Here is a 17,912-nt window from a genome sequence, read left to right as displayed (position 1 = left end):
AGCATGTGAGCGCTTCCCGTACCTTTCTGATCAGCACGTCCTGTAGAGTTTAAGGATGTTTGGTGTTACAGGCGATGATTTATTAAGCACTTCGCTGCTGCAGCAGGAGTCCTCGAGGTGCTCCCTCTTCTGCCAACATCGTAATGATAAAAACTTTGTTAAAACCGTTGACTGAAGGCTACACAGCCATGCTGAGAGTGAAACCAGTAGCCATCAATCATAGGGCATCCTTGAGGCCATAATGAGGCAATTTCCCTCTGAAATGTATGAATCTAATGAGGGCGAGGTTAATGGGCGCTAACTCACCACACTGACAGCGCAGCAGAGGACATGAACTGTGTTTTACAATTTGACGGAGTTTCTCTATTGATCATGGGGGGAGGAGGAGGGAGGGACAGGGGAGAAAAGCTTAGCTCCCACAATGCAATGGGGTCAGGGCGCGTGCGAGGCCACTGTTTGCTTTGCAGAATCGGAAGCAGCCTAATTTGTCAGCAGTTTGTTTAAACATGTAGGGAGCATCATCAGGAGAATCCCTCTCTTCCAGTCCTCTCAGGATAGGCTCCCTCTTTTTTAACACCTTGAAGACCTGCTTCACCCACACCTTTCAGTCTTTGCATGCCTTTCAGCTCTCATCCAATCAGTGCTGTTTGATTGGTCATCTTTCAACACATGCCTAGTCAAGCACGCAATCTTTCAGCACCTGTTTACATTATCAGTTTTTTAAATCAAGTTTGCTCCCACAGAATTCCACCCTTCATTCATTTTGTTGCCTCTCTTCAAACAAGGCAGCCGCTCTCAGAGTCCCAGCTCTGTCCTCCATTAGTCCAGCCGCAGGTAGCTGGGTATGGAGTAGTTGAACATGAGGAAGTCCATCTTGTAAAGCTGGTAGAGCTGGATCTGCTGCTGAGTACTGATATTGCTGAAGAACTGAGCCGTCATGGCGTCTGTGGTGCGGGTGGACTTGGCGTAGCTTGGGAAGCGCAGGGATTCACTGACGCCCACCAGCCGCAGCACGTAGTTGGAGTCCTCCTCCAGTGTCTCATACTTGCCCACCATGTCATAGTGGATGTGACACGGGTGACAGAGCTGGTACACGGTCTGCCAGTGCTCGTTTAGCGGGCCGTCACGCTGTGTGGCCGGGTCCACTAGGTACTCTGCGAATTCTTTAAATTTGACATCAGCACCGTTGAGCAGGGCGTCCTGCGTGGCATTCTTGCGGTAACGCCGGACTATGCGGGTGCCAAAGCGCTTGTGGAAGGACGAGTTGTACTTGAGAGTGAACTTATTGCGGTATGCAGAGACCAGCCTCTCAAAGGGCTCACGAACGAAGAGGAACTTGAGGTAGTTCTTGAGGCGGTGGTTGATCTCAGCAATGCTGTACTGATTCAGCGTCTTCAGGTTGGAGGGAACATGGGCTTCATTGGAAGGGATCTCCATCGGGTCACTGTGGAGGAGACAGTGAGTGAGGAAGACCTGCACAGTACATAACTGGCTCATTTGGCTGTTAGACTCACCTGTATTTGCCACGGCCAGTGAGCACCATCATGACGCGCTTCCAGTTGGTACAGGCCACCTTGGGGACGTAGCAGTAGATGAGCTCATGGTCCTCATCCACCACGAGGTGTTTGAGATCTCCAGGAGTCAAGACTCTCCGTTTACGACTGGATGCACTGTAGACTCGACAGGCATCCACAACCTGATCCCTCCTGGTCTGGTGGAGGATGGCAGCTCCCGACAAGTCCGGCTGGAGGTGAAGACAGAGGAGGACAGTCAAATAAAGGGTTATAAAAGCATCAGGTAGGAACTTATGATGGGTGAACGATATAAATCAGCTTGTAGGCTAATTTTCCAATAAAAAGAAACAGGCATTTTCCCCTACAGATGTTGTTGTATGTGGACTAAAATGTAACAATTTTGTTCAAAACTTGACCTGCAGCAGTGTTTGACTGAAAAAATGACACATCAACTGTCCAGTCCAGCGTGGAGCGTCTCCTGGCAGCCACCGTCAAACACACGCACAAAGCTTCTGTAGTGTGCAAGTGAGTCAAACGGTTGTAAAAAAATCTTGCTTAAATCATCATTATCATATCAGACCATCAGACTCAGCACCGACAATAATGGCTTGGATGGGAAAGCTGTATTAAAGTCAAGGATAATAGGACATGTAGGAGCCAAGGTAAGATACTTTTGAATCAGGCTGATTTCGTACTATAGCAAAACATTGTGTCATCCTCCAGATAAATATTGTGTATATTTCTTATTACCATGTTTTGGGGGTTAAGTTTAGGTCTCAGACTTAATGTGATTCAAGTGAATAACACGCCAGACTTCTGAATACCGTCTGAGCCACCTGCATCCCTCTGACATGGCAGTGAAAGAAAAATCTCCCAGTGCGAGTAAATCCACTCCAAAATGAATGAAGCTGAACCAAATCAGAGTGACAGATGAAGAGGGAATGATGGAAAGACAGGCAGACAGACAGAGAGGGGTTATTAATCTCAGCCTTTATTATCATATTCATCTCTTTATCTTTTTCTCCTATCTGAGTGGCTCCACAGATTACTCCATGGAGGCATGGAGGGAAAATAATGATATCGAAGGATATCGCAGATATTGAGTGTTCAATATGCGTAGATCCAGTCAGCAATCATTCATCTGAAGCATATTTCATATTCACCGTGATGAAGGGGATGAAGGCAGAAGGATGAGGAGGCGACTGATGAGGAGGAATGAAAAAAGTCTGACAGCAGCCGGGGGGCAGCCTGAGGCTCTGCATCTGAAGGGCAGGAATGTTTTCTTACGCCTCTTGATTATTTTTCCTCCGGGTCTGAATTCCCCTGCAGGGCAGTGCCCCTGCCTGCTTGTGGAATCTAAATTGATTGTACTGTGGCCTGCTCCATCTTTGCTGCTCCCGTCCTGTTCTAAACAAGTGTGTCCTTTCAGTGATGCAGCGGGCCAGGCTGTCGGAGGGAAAGCCGCTGACATGAAGCCACTAAACAAGCCGAGGACCACCACCACCACCAAGGCTTGACTAAAGAGGTTTGTATGTGTCCCTCTTTGAAGCCATTCCTCAAACATGTGGGCAATTCAGCTTGCTGCAGGAACATGGGTGGAAACCAATCTCTTACACATTTCTATCTGATGCCAACAAACAGAAGCAGCTGTGTTGCGGTCCTCCACACCTTTTTGTCAACCACACCAAAACTAAGAGGCAGAAAATGTGAGGTATGTCCCAGTGACGTCCATCAATGTCACACTTCACAGTCTGCTGCTTCTTCAATAAGCTCTGTTATAGGACAGTCATGTGGGGATACAGGTCAAAAAAATAAAAAGGGTAAGAAGGTGGAAGGAAGGGGCTTTCTCCCTGAGACCTTGCCCCTAAACCTGATCCAAAACTGATCAGTTTGATTGACGAAAACAAATGTGTAATCATTGACATGACTGAACACATTCAGCAGGGTCAACATGGGATTAACAGCACTGCACAGGATCTTGTAGATTAGGCTTGTGGGTTTACTCCACAGTTTCTAGAGATCACATGCTATTTTTTAAAGCTTTGTGAAGTTAACTTTACAAAGCTTCACAATGTATAAGCTATATATTTCATGTGTAACACTATAATATGTATCTGGGACAATCCAGGCATTATTAATCAATCAGTACTGCAAAAAAGTGATGGTGGTTCTTTCTTTCATAAGTAATTACTTTACATATTATCCATAAAAGACACAAAATAGAGAGAAATATGTAGCAGATTATGGTTCTCTACCCATAGTAAAACCTGTTTCTTGAAAAGACATCCTGAACTACACAAATAGCTGCAATATCAATCATGTTACCACAAAGAAATGTGGATCCTGCTCACAGAAAAGTCTGGATTTTACCAACACATTTTAATGTTTAATGTTCACTAAATGAAAACGCTGGCGAAAAAACAAATGCACCAACCTTGTTGGTCACTGTGGCTGATACTAATGCATCCACCATGGTCAGTGTGACATTATGCTATGGTGAGTTAACTAACATGTCTCATTATGTACACATACTGTGTACAGTAACTACACGTTTGAAGTTATTCATGTGTTAATTCATCATCAACTCGCATTTTAAGGTGTTTGTGTATTATTTCATGCCATTTGTGACATATTGGCTGACATCCCCTGATGTGTCACTTGATCATGAAGCATAATGCAACAAAAGTCTGTGTAAAGAGGCAGGTTAGGGATGGTGGTGGGTGTATAACCCTGTGGACTTTACCCAGAAGCCTGGGGTTTGCCTACCCCTCACAATGCTAACTGTTTTCTTTTCACTTTCATTTTTGTGTGGTTTCACACGTGAAATGCCATAAATACATAGTAATAACACACAAAATAACCTGTTATTTATATTTGGTGTGAAATATAAAGACAAGCAAATGTGCTGAAAGGAGAAAAGAAAAGAAAACCTTGTTACTTTACAAAATAATATTTAGATTACACAAAAGATTGTGACTAATACATTATATTTTGGACAGAATATAAAAAATAATACACATGAAGTTCACCTTACTCTACAACTCTATCCGTTCATTTCTTACATGGAGATACAGACTTTAGTAACTTTAGGAACAGGAATGTGTAGGCCGATGTGAGGGATTATGAAGTAGGCCTTGTTTTACACCTCTCCCACTTCCTGGCTCTTTGTGTGCACTCCTCTCCTCCCTATTCATGTTAACGACAGTACATCAAAGCCCGCTAAGGCGTAACCGCACACAACAGCTTTTTGTTGATGAAAATTTCTGTTTTTTTTTTTTTTTTTTAATCTGAGCTGAGACATCAAAATATGATTCACACAAATGTTGCAGCAAGCGTGCGTCCTCCATCCCAGAGGAGGACAAATGCTGTAATTAACATGAAAAAAAAAGTGACGAGGGGCTGAATCTTGTCATCTCCATGCTCTGCTTCACGTTCCCTCTCCTTATCTTTATCTCCTTTCCACTGGATTATTCCATCTCCTCTTCAAGCAGCCTGTTTCTTCTGTGGTTTTGATAAAGGGGTGAGGACGGACAGAGGAGGAGGAGAAGATGAGAGCGGCGATACGTCGATACAGACGTGATGGAGGTCGTTGACCTCTGTCCGTGTCAGGCTGTTCCCATGGGAGAGTAGGCACCATTACTCGCCTGTTTGCCTGCACATTTCTCCCCTGTGGGCATGAACTAGTGGGTAAGCATCCAATAAGAGGCAGCAGAAGTCATAAAGCCACAGCTATAAAAGTAGTTCGCAGCGTCACACGATATGGTCAATTTGGTTTGATCTGTTCCGATTGGTCAAGGTCCCTTAAAACCTAAAACCTTCAGCTCAGCAGTTTCCCTGTGCGGCCGCACTTGACGATGAATTGTTACAGCATACAAATACTATATATTGATTTAGATGTGAAGGTGTGTGTGTGTGTGACAGATATGGTACTCTGCCTCTGTCCTCCGTGCCAAACTTCATCAAAACTGGAGGAAAATTCAAAATGGAGGAGAGGGAAAGGAAATCCTTATGCATACATTTACACCTAATCTCACCACGAAAGTCATTGTCAGCATTGTGTATGCAAACAGGGAAGTCTCCCTTATCGTCAGATGTCAAGAGGGGTTCAAGACGAAGCCCCTTCCACATCAACAGTGACACTCTTTTCCTGTCGCCATGGAAATGTGTGAGAAAGTGATGACGGGGACGTGCAGATTGTGTTTTCCAATATTTCAAGTCTTCATTTCCTTGCAACGGCTCTATTATTCTCTCTGAGAGTTGTTATGAGTTTGAAATATGATCTGAGGATCGGAGCTGAGCAGACTCAATGGTGGTAATGAATAGCTTTCTCCTGATCTGCTGATGGTTGCATAGAATGAGAGATAGAAGACTGGAGCTAGGAAGAGATAGAACATGGAGATAGAAGGAAGAGGAGATTTGTATCTACATATTTCAGTATATATATAATCCTACACTGGATTACCAACGGATCAGGCAACCCAGACATCTAGGGGTCCCAGATTTACTCCACATCATAATCTGACTAATTAAAAATAATTACAAATCTGCAGTCCATATGTCGGCTTCATTTGAGTGTTTAGAAGTGAGAAAGCAGCCAAATATGAACGGTTCCTTTTCTATTGATTGGTTTTAATCTCTAGATTAGCCCTGTATAATGTGGATTAGAACAAGAGCCTAAACCACAAGTGTCAGCAACATAAGCAACAGCCACATGTCAAATGTTAGAATTTCACAATAAAAGCACAGAAAACATGACATGCCTGTGTATTTCGGGCTATTGTTCAGGCCTGTTACCCTGGCAACAGCAACAATGGAGAACTTTGTAGGCAACATTGAAAGCATGTATTTTGAGGAAACATAATTTCAATTGTATTCAAGAGATATCTACTGAAGTTAGCACGCTAACTCCATAGACCTTATCCTCTCTTAAAACCACATTAAATAACTACATAAATGGGACAGTGACTCTATGGTCCCTTGAACAGACTTTCAATTTTACTAAATCGAGGGTGCAGAATGAAATGTTTTCAGTTTGTTATTGTTTTTATGTGAGGTATTACATGGAGACAGCTCTCTGTTAATAATGTATTCTTCAGAACTTGAGAAATATATTTTAATGACTGCTGGGCAGAAAATGAGATGCTAATGCTTGGTTATTTGCAGCCCAGGGAATCTGCAGAGAATCAGAGCACTTTGTTTGGAGAAGCTGTCTGAAACATATTTCCTCCAACAAATAAAATACTGCCTCCTATTGCAATTTAAACACTGCAGCAGTCAATAGAGCTATTTAGATATTTTCCAATTTAATTGTGCCACCCTGTTTATTTTCTGTAAGGCGATACGGGTACTGCTTCTTCACTATTCACAGTCTCTGGAAGACATAAAAGTGGTAATATGGGGGAAACAAATGTCTGTTTGAGAGAGGTGGACTCCTGTAAATTGAAGGCAAAGTGCTGCAGTAGACTTTCTGCCCACTTTAGCTTGATGTGTGTGATGTTGAGAGGATGCTTTTTCCATTTTGTCTGCTAAAACCTGATCTGTCTGCACGCTTCGTCCTCTGTTTGTGCATCAACTTCTCTATCTGTGAAACCAACTAAACAAAGATCAATAGGATTCATCAAAGCACCTCCTTCCTCCTTCCTCACACACTGAGCACTGAAGGCAGCCTGTCTCTGCACTTACAGGCTGGCATTCAGAGAGCAGGCAGGAATAATGCTGCCAGTGTGCCACAAACACACTTTAAAGTGCCAATGCCTTACCTGAGACCCAGCAGCACATTAACTTTCCGATATGTCATTTATGAGAAGTAGAGCGGGGGGACAGACAGAGCCCTCGCTGTGACACAGAGGAAGAGCAGAGGAAATGTTTCTTTACCTGTGTTTGTGCAGGGAAACGTCTGAGAACACATGCTTGTTTTTCTGCCTCATTTTCATGTAGCGTCGCACATTCATACCTGGAAAAAGCTCAGCTCGGCCACAGACGTCTGGGAGTCAGCGGGCGAGTGCATTAATTAAAGAGACCTCACTGTAGGGTACTTCTGATACAACAGCTAAATTAAAAACTTAACTAAACATTAGCTGTGTATGATTACAGTCCTGCAGACTGTTGCACCTGCTAACAGCACGTTGGACTGTACTCCAAGCTTGCAGCGTTCTTTGTGATATTTCATCATTAGAGACTGGACACGAGCTTCTGTGTGGATGTCTATACATGATCTAGATACACTTGCCACTTAGCTCTCCCACCTCTACCTACACTAAACAACTAGAAGTTAATATCTAAAACCTTCAAGGAAAGTTAAAATATTTCATTGATCATTACTCTGTGGATTATGCTAGCTTTGAACCCTGTACCTCTGCCCTGTGATCTGTCAATCAGGTGGGTTGTCCGGAGTTCAGACCAACAGTCAAAGTGCCCTTGGGCAAGACACTAAACTCCTCTGGCGTGTTACCTTAACCACAAATGGTATGTACTCCGCTTGACCCTCGCTGTGAATAATGCTTAAACTCCTTCAGTCACTGGTGCTGCAATAAATCCCATAACTGCTGCTCTGTATTCAAACTAAACTGCATTGCTGCTGGGACTGAAAGCTCTGTCCCTGTATTAATGAAGCAGCGTTTCTAACCTCCAGACATCCCCTAAACTAAAACAACCCAGCAAAGATGAAAACTTTAAAGCAATGAATTTACTGATTCATGACTTTTGCACTGATGCTGTTACATAAGAGCACAGCAGGGAGGCAGTGAATGGACACAGTGTATATGCCAGGAGCTAAAAGCACTGAGGAGCTTCTCTGCCGAGTGCCAACAAGGCCAAGTACACACACACACACACACACACACGCACACACACACACAGAGTTCTTAATTGACTCGTGGTATCTGTTAATATCACTAATAATAATGTGATGATAATTTGCTACAAATCTTTTCTTTGAGCAAAAATCTGTAAGTTTCCTGTACCAAATGTTGGACTGTGGGTGGGATTTTACTTGTGGCTCTTCTCGGGGGTTAGTCTGTAAAGGCAGCAGTGAAAGCAGTGCAGTCTGACACTTTTTCAGGCAAGTAACTCAGACGGTGAGGCCACTTTAGGTTAAACCCGCAGGATATCGGACACCTGGGTAAGCTTGTCTTTCACTGTCCCATGGTAAGCTGAGCTCAGGGGAAAGCTAACCTGTAAAACCTGTGATCAACATTTACTTTATCTCTGACATCTGAATGGTGCTGTGTTACTAATGTTCCAGCTACACTGGATATTTTGAAAAAGAAGGGAGCCAAGGTTTTACTGCTTGAATAAATAGCCATGTGCCTGTTTAGAAACCTTTATGTGTTTACAATAGGCATATCACCAACATTAAAAGTTATGAAGTTAGAAGTTCAAAAATTATGTGTGAATGCTTTGAGCGACAGGTGCGAGCTTCATGCTTCTCCCTGCCTCAGCTCTCTACACACTCTCCAGCTCTTTGCCTGTATCTGGAGTTTAGGTAGACTCTGATGCTGTCAGCATAGCGAGAGTGAAAGCTTTAAAATAGACGTAAATAGCTTATCAGAAATCAGCGTAATGGACTCTCTGTACATAGACTTGATTACCATGACAGCTACTATAATACTGACAGTGTTCAGCCAAACTCCAGCAGAGCTTGTGGCCCAGACTAACATCTCTAACACATCTAGTTGCCTAACTTTGGACTCCTGAATGTCTCCTTTGTCCTTGTCTGTTTTCTAACCTTTCTCAGCCTATATTCTGTATTTCACTATGTTTACATGTTGCCTGTAAAGACTTAAATGACCCTGGCAGTTCAGTTACAGGGCAGTTAATCCTCTCAGCTGGAGCTACATGCAGTTAAAGATCTGTGTTTCGCATTTGGATCTATAATGTTTGAGCTGCTGCACATCGTGGACCAGAATGCTTATAGACCAACTTGTGTAGAGACCAGCGTTTCCGTGTGTGTGTGTGTTAGTACATCTCAAAGAGAAAAGTGGAGGTATAATTATAGCATCACAGACAAGATAATGACAAACTGCTCTGACTTTCCCTCAGAGCCATCAAAGTTTCTCCCTCCTCTCATAAGCACTTTACCCTTTTCTCACTGCATGCTGTGCTCTACCCCTCAGGGAGAAAAACTCACAGAAGAAAGAGGGGGAAAAAGTGAAAAAGAAGCTTTTACTTATCACTCAGATGCAACTGTACTGTAAGTTGCATCAGGAAGGCTCACAGGCTGTTAGCTTTATTGGGCAGCAAGATAAGAAGTGTGTGCGTTTTTAAGGCTTAATTACACAGAAACAATGCACTGTGGCCCAGGTATTCACTTTGGCCATCACCTTTCATCTATGGAGGCTGCCTGGATCCTCATCGTCAATACCATTGTCACTGTGATGTCACTAAATGTGACTAAAAATGATATCTGTTGTTTGAGGTGTGCTACTACTCAAGATATTACTTCATGTTTAGTATTAGCTTCATTTATTCAGGCCGAAGTCTGAGTGTGTGTTCGTTGTAGGAGTAGCAGGGTGGTAGACCCATCCTCAGCAAGGCGGTGTTTACACGTGGTACTCCTTGTGGTCATTAATATGTCACATAACTTTTTTTTTTTTGACAGATGAGACCAGAATAGAACTACTTGGCTTAAATGAGAAGCCTAATGATGGGATTCACCAAAGCACAAAGGGTCACAAATGATCCTCCAAGCAAAAGTTCACGTACTTTTGCTGCCTACACATACGTCTCTTTGGATAATTGTTTTTGAATAAATAAGTGAAATACTGCTTTTTAAATTTGTTTTGGGTTCTCTTTTAATGCTTTCGGGACTAGAAAATTCGAAATTGTTCACAAACGTTCAAACAGCACTGTAGCTTTAACCTTACCAAGTAGTTTGTCAGACATAAGGCTAACCACAAAATGAAAACAAAAGTGAAGTGACATTTGTGCTGGTTTATGCAATAAAAGAAAGTATCAGGGGATATGAACCGGAGCTTCCTGAATGAAATCCTATTTTGTTTTGCATTGATTGGATAGGAGGCTGATCACCACCATATTCAAGTTTCCTTTGATTTTTATTTCACTTGCTGACATCAGAAGTAATTTCTCGGCTGTCAGAATCACTTTGTGGATAATTGTGGATGAGTTTCAGCATGGTTATTTTTCATTTTTTAGTAAGAACTGGCAACAAAAACAATGAGCCTAATGCCATCTGGAAAGTGGCGAGGATGACATGCAGCAGAGGTCCTCAGCTGGATTCTAATTGTATTGGTTATATTCTTACAGTGTAATTATTTCAAGTAAACAAGCTTGTAATGTCAAGATCATGAATCTGTTTCTCTTTGGTCTTGATGAAAGACAAAATCGTATTTATTCACATTCTCCACGGCCTTCTCCACCATAGCGCCACTTCCATCTGCACAGTTTATCTTCTCAGACAGCAAAACAGAGCGCTCATCTCTTCTAAATCCCTTTGTCTCTCTGCTTTCATCGCCTTTCTCCAGCCCTGTTCATATGCAGCCTCCAGAGATAGATGGAGACAAAAAAAAAGAGTAAAGCCTCCTCCTCTAAATCCCTTTGTCTTTAAACCCTGAATGACTTATCCAGCTTCCTGCACACACATTTTAAAAGCCCACACCCACAGCGTATGGCTGCGCTCTGGTCTGATGGTTTTACAGCAGAGCAACGCTCAGACAGCTGCTTTGCTTTGCTGTGGGTGAAAGGTGTGACGTTTCTTTCAAGTCTGTGCCAGTCTCAGCTGCTGTTCCTGCATAATCTGGCCCAGGGTGCCAATTTCAGTGAGGGTGGGAGAGGAAGTGTCAGGCAACACACACACACACACACAGGATTATAAGGTTAGCAGGATATCTGCAGCTGGTGAAACAATTCAGATAGGTATTATTGTGGCACACACTTTCCTCTGCACCGATTACATTCATGAAAAAATAAGACTGTTTCCACAACACAATTCAAGTCTGAAAGTCTTGACATCATTTCATGGAAACTTTGCAGGTGGAAATGCTCAAATGTTGTGCATTGGTTCACAGACATGTTTTTGGGGCCTTCATACTGCAATGAGAGCTGCTGATAGCTAATGATTTGTTCACTTTCATCAAATTTGTGGACTTTGCAGCTAAACCTTTCCTGTGTCTGTTCCATGCTGTGTCAGCACATTGGACGATTGAATGAGTAGTTTTAGTGTGCATTAACATTTGTATTAGTATGAATGTAAATTCCCTCACCAAAAATGCCTCTGTTTCAGTAAAACATTTCAAGTGTAATACTGATGTTAATCCTGTCTCCACAAGCTTGGCTCATTGATAAACACAGTTATTGGATTCCTTGCTGAGAGTTAGATGAGTTGTTTGACACCATACACGCCAGATAAATCTTAATCTTAAGCACAAACTCTGGAAGTGGAGGGGAACAGAAATTAACCCTTCCAGCTAAGGTTGCTGGTCATTTTTTATTGACTTTATATTTTGTTTTCAGGGTCTATACATAATCATTAAAGGAGAGAAGTGCAGTCATATAAACAAGGCATCTAGCTAAAGCTTATTTACAGTTATACAGTTGTCTATGATTAAGCTTTGAAACAATATTCAGACAACCAGACAAATTACTCTTGCACTTTGTCTGTGTATATTAACATCTATTAATGATCGTTGCCGCTGTATATAAACAATATTTAACAAGCCACTCACACATTGCTGATGATCATTGCATATGTAGTTTTAAACTAGTTGCCTGGCATCTCCCAATGGAAAGAACAGAAAGTCAATGCATGCACACAAAGAAATCTGTGAAACACCAAGCTGTCAGAGGAGATGGACCTTGTTACCCTCAGCCGGACTAGCTGTTTTCCACATGTTTCCAGAGCTGGCCATTCAAACCCAACAAAATCACACTGTGGACTGTGGATTCCCCTAATCTGTTTGCTCTATCACACATAATTAGCACTTACACACAGACTATGAGTATATGCTTCCACTACAATGACTCTCACTTTAGCTTTGAGTCATTCATCCCAGTTACAAACTCACCGTGGGATTCAGCACAAACTTGGACATCCTTTTCCACCAGCATCTGTCCTGATGTCTGATTCAGCATTATAGCATGAGCCAGGCCACTGCTCTGTAATAATGATGTCTACATGCCTCTCTGAGCTGGCCTGTGATTACTAGCAGGAGGGAAAAAAACATTTCCATAAGTATATTACTGTTTAAGGAAAGCAGCCTCTCTCCCTGTATTTAGTTATCTGACCACATGTGCGACCACATCAAACCACCTTCATTTCTTTTCATAATCTGATTTTAATTCAGAATAATGCAGCCAGAGTTGGCCCTGAGGATGATATTCTAAACACACAAGAATATCAGTCTCAAAAAGACATTGTACTGTGTTTCAGGGGTTCCTTGAGAGGGATACGAAGCCTTAAATTGAACATTCGATTTCAGATTTATTCAATTTAAAGTTTTATTTGTAAGAAAACAGCCAAACATGTCTCCAAAACTATCTATTTTTAATGATCAACCTTAATCAGTACTGCCATGATTAAAACAATGAAACTGAGTTAAAGTCCACCATGCACTTCTAGGCTACTTATCATTTGCTGGCTGATGCCAAGTGAGGTGGCAAGAGTGTGTAATTCACTTATATCTGAGTTGACCATACTGTAAAAAACAAGCCAGTATAATCTTATGACTGAGCTTCCATCCGTCATCTGAATCTGCTTTGTCCTGCAGTGCAGGCTCACGGGGGCCTGGGGCCTATCCCAGCTATGTATGGATGAGAGGCCAGTACACCCTGGACAGGCCATCACAGGGCAACATGCACAGACAAACAACCATTCACACTCACACCTACAGGCAATTTAGAGTGACCAATTAACCTGACAAGCACATCTTTAGAATGTGGAGGAAGCCGGAGCACCCAGAGAGAACCTACAAGAACGTGCATACTCCACACAGAAACACCCCAGTCAATTGAACCGGGAACCTTCTTGCTGTTAAGCGACAAGTACTAATGGATATTTCCAAGGCCCCAATTACATTTTAATGTTCATGACAATGTGCTATTTGAATATGGTTTATATTATTTTTATAATTAAAGAAGAGTTCACTATGTGCTTTATCACCTCTCAAAGAGAATACAATGAGAAGGCAGGCTTTAGTTAACATGGCTTAAACCTGAGATGAAAGTTACAATTAAAAGTTATTTTTTATAATTTAAAGGTTATTTTGTTAAAGGCTTCTGTCAGCAGCTGCAGCTACAGATCAGGCCTTTAGAATGTGGGTTTACGCTAGGTGTGAAATTGAATCTAAACTTCAACTTAGGGAAAACAGTATTTTCATCCACTGTATGTGTTTTTTTTTTGTTTTGCAATGACATAAGCAGCTGGTGTAACTAATTCGTCTGCCAAATGCCATTAAACCATATCTATAAAGAGCGCACAATAAAATAGATGCCTTTGAAATGCAGAAAACACAGCATAAACATGACGTTTCTGTATGTTTCCTGTAACCATAAAATGTTATTGCTAAATTTTCTTAATTTCCAGTCAGATGTGTATATGCAGTAACTGTAAATGAGCATAAAAAATGCAGATGCAGATGCAGAGGCTAAAATTTAAATGCAGCCGATGAGCGTGGGTCTCCCCCTGGGATGAAAAGATTGGGATGTTGTGCAGCTACTGTGCCTGGTTTTTGTAAAATAAAATATGTAAAAATATGTGTCTTCCTCCACAAGTCTGAACCCTAAAGTCAAGCAGTGAAGCAAATATGTCCTCACCAAAATATGGCAAAAATGCCCTCACTCATAAGGTCTACAGTTCAAACTGTTTCTCCCAGGGACAGAACACACACACACACACACACACACTGCTCTCTTGACCACTGACCTCAAGTTTACTCTAGCTGCAGTAACACCCCCCTGTGCACACACAAATATATCAATGGGACTTCACATAAGTGAGAACGTGTGGAAAAATCCTCCACAGAAAATTAACTTATGGTGAGTCCACATGCACCTGGACTAATCTTAGCTGTCCAGAAAACCACTTAAAGCCCCCTGTATCTTTTACAGTAAATGGTGCACAGTGATAAATGGCCAACAGAGAAATAGAAACCAGAGAGAGGATGTGAGAAAGAGAGGCCAGCTGGAGACAGCAGAGGATGGGAGACGTTATAAAGGACAGTAGGAGGTGTGAGGAAAAAGGACAGGCTGGACTTAGCTGCCGAAGAAAGAGGCAGGCAGACAGGACATGACAGATAGTGAAGGGGACAGTGATGAGAGAACAGAAGAGGAGGAGAAACTATCCAATATATCACCACGATAGCATCACCTCCAGCAGTGTCCTCCTGTCTCACTCCTTTCTTCACTGGCTGGTACACAAAGACAGAGCTCTGACACAACATACCATAGCTGCTGAATGTATCATTTTTCACCCTCCCCATTTAGTCCATACACTGCACACCAAATCTCATCCAAGATTTCCAAAGCATTATGTTGTTGAATGGATTTCCCACGTTTGAGGTATCCATTGGTTTCAGCTCACTTGCTTAAGATTGGTACTCTATCACAGTGAACATTAAGTGGCTTTGCTTTGCACCAGGATTACATTATCTGTGCAAGCAGGAGCTGTTTGATAGCTCCCCTCACTGATGCATTCAAGGACGCTCTAAAGTCACTGAAAATCAAGTGGAAGAGAAAACGAAACCACAATTCAGCCCTTCCACACCCTTGATCTTCTTCACTTGCTGCTCAGCTGTCAGGGCATTGTGGTTTCTGCAGCCCGTCCTTGCCATGGAAACGTAACATGAGGTCAAAACTTCAGTCCTTGAAAATAGAATCTGTGTGTGTATTTCTCTGTGGCACATCTCTGTGTTAGGCGACTGGGAGTTTTCCTTGTAAAACATATTCAATGTTATGAATTTGTGTTTTTCCTAACCCCTTACCCAGTTTTTACTGCCTAACCTTAACCAGTAGTCGATTAAAAACAAAATGATGACCATGTGAATCGATGTCTATAGACCAATATTAATTTCCTCTCAAAATAACAAGAAAAATGTAAACTGCTTCCAAAAACCTTATCCCTTGAATGAGCTGCCATCCTAGAACACACTGCATGCCCTGGACTGTGATCAGCAGTAATAAAATTAACTAGTCCAACAGTTTTTTTACAACCTTTGAATGATAAAAAACATCTGCTGTAGAACAGTTTCCTTCACTTTGTATAACATTCATAAAGCAGAACATGCTTGTTTTTACATTACAGTCTTTCCAAGTGCAGCTTTAATAGAAACCATTAACGGAGGTTGCTGTGCTTGCTCAGCAGGCTAAGACCTCTGTCACCATCTCCATCTCATCCTGCCCTCCTACATCAGTCTTTATTATCACATTGTTATTGCAGGTGTCATGTTCACTTATGGCTGCTATTTGGTGAAGCTCTTAATATCAATGAATGAATAAAGTGAGTCTTCACTGGCTGGATCACTGGTTGCCCTGAGCTCCATGGAGACAAGTAATGAATACAACCTGCTGATGCAAAACACTTGGCTGTAGTTTATTTTTTTCTTTCTGTCCTTCGGAGAAACCGCTGTCCTTTCTTGTCCCACACTGTCTGTTTTAACTGCTGAAAGACTGAGGATGGTTTTACTGCCCCAGGCCTGTAACGTTCCCTGACTAGTAGACAGAGCATCATCAGTGACTGTTATGCTAATGCTGTCCCCCCGGAGTTTTCACAGGGAGTCAGACTGCTGTCACTTCAGGTGTGGGTGCGTGTCAGGGACAGTAAAGACCAAACAGCTATCCTGAGAGGCGTGCATACAGGCAGAAATAACCACAAATGTTAAGTGGAAGCTAGCTGGTGCAAAATAGGAAAACTGTGGAGAGTCGGACAAAGGTGGAGCAGACATGGTAGTATGTTAGCTGCCTACCTGTGTGGGATTGTAGAGCTCCTGCAGGGCGTTGCGGGAACCTTTCCTGCAGCAGCCATCCACCACAAAGGGGTTCCTCCGCATGACTGTAGAGCAGGAGAGACACATGTGAGGACCTTTAAACAAAACACTTCAAACAAACTTCTTGCAGGTGAAAATCAATTAGTGAGAGATCAATTAGTTATCACTCTTTAAGTGTGGCAATATGGAAAGTCTACTACTCTGTTTTCACTCAATAGACCCCTCCTCATTTGAAGCCATCACTTTGTACAACCAACTGCTGCGAGCAGGAAGCAGAACACTACAGGGATAAATAATGAGAGCAGTGACTATATGCCAAGGGCAAAGCCACAGTTCAGCGTTTGTTTGGCTGGATCTCAGCTCTTTACACAACTCGATACAGAGCGGTAGCTGCTGGCAGGGGCTCAGTGGGAGCAGCCAGAGCAACACTCCGCCTCCGCCAACACACTTTCTCCAATTACCCCGGATGGAAAAGCGCTGAAGGACGGCCCAGGATTGGCAGGAAAGGAAAGTAACCACTAACGAGAAAGCCACAGATTCAATGGTAGTTTATTCCACACGTCATCTGCCTCATGTTCATGGATGAACATGTGTTGCTGCCATCAGCAAAGCCGATGATGGGAACAGCAAATGATGAACACTCACACTTGTGGATGCATTTATGGACAGCACATTTCCATCAGAAACAATGTTACAGATGATTGTATGAATACATAATGCAATTTCAATTGTGAATGATTCATTCTTAGTACTGTTGTGCATACTTTGCAGAGTCCCAGGGACCACTTGGACCTTTAGCAGCACCACAAAAACTGAAGAAGAATTAGGAGGATACACAAAATGACTAAAAAAAGACAGAAATAACCACAAGGAGGCACATGATGACCACAAGAGAAACAAAGTGATGATAAGAAGATGCTAAAGTGGGTGAGAAGCTTTTAACATGTAGGTGGCTCATTGTCAAGATCCAGGGTCAGATACCTTCGTTAACACCACTGGATATATAACCCAGTTGTGTATTAGCCTGCGATTACACAAACCATCCTGGCAGGCGTACAGTCTGCATATTTGCACATCTGCTGTATAAAGCTGATAATCTCACAATTCAAATTTGCTCACATGCACACCTGCTTACACTCTGACTAATCTGTTGACTCCAAACATGTAAATCTGTTCCTACTTTCTTGCCAGTGCACACAGCAGCTCAATGAGGGTGTTGTTTGTGACGGTCAGTTTTTATCTATTATAGATAGTCTTCAGCCCCCCCCCCCTCCTTTAATCAATAAGGGTGCTCCTTTCCTTCTTCTTATCTCAGAGCATCAAAGCAAAGACGAGAGAAGGATACTGTTGTTTTTTTAAAATCCTGGTTAAAAATTAAGGAGTGTGGATTGGCGCTGACCGCAGATATCCTGTATCCCTGACCAACAGAGGGAATACAGGAGACTGTAATCCCTCTGTCGAC

General features: G+C 42.5%; 1 protein-coding gene across 2 annotated transcripts in view; it reads right to left on the bottom strand.

The window, feature by feature from the left end:
• Window positions 1-202: 202 nt before the first annotated feature.
• chst11 (carbohydrate (chondroitin 4) sulfotransferase 11) overlaps window positions 203-17,912 on the bottom strand; it is a 58,672-nt gene continuing 40,962 nt past the window's right edge. For both annotated transcript variants that reach the window (XM_028399477.1, XM_028399476.1), the window contains exons 2-4: window positions 16,430-16,515; window positions 1,515-1,744; window positions 203-1,444 (exon numbers count right to left, since the gene is read on the bottom strand). In XM_028399477.1, coding sequence (XP_028255278.1) covers window positions 820-1,444; window positions 1,515-1,744; window positions 16,430-16,515 — 941 coding nt within the window. In that variant the 3' untranslated portion in view covers window positions 203-819. The remainder of the gene's footprint in view (window positions 1,445-1,514; window positions 1,745-16,429; window positions 16,516-17,912) is intronic.

This window comes from Parambassis ranga, chromosome 2, assembly GCF_900634625.1.
Source record: "Parambassis ranga chromosome 2, fParRan2.1, whole genome shotgun sequence".
NCBI lineage: Eukaryota > Metazoa > Chordata > Actinopteri > Ambassidae > Parambassis > Parambassis ranga.
Note: the sequence above shows the minus strand (reverse complement) of the source record. Positions and strands in the feature narration are given on the sequence as shown.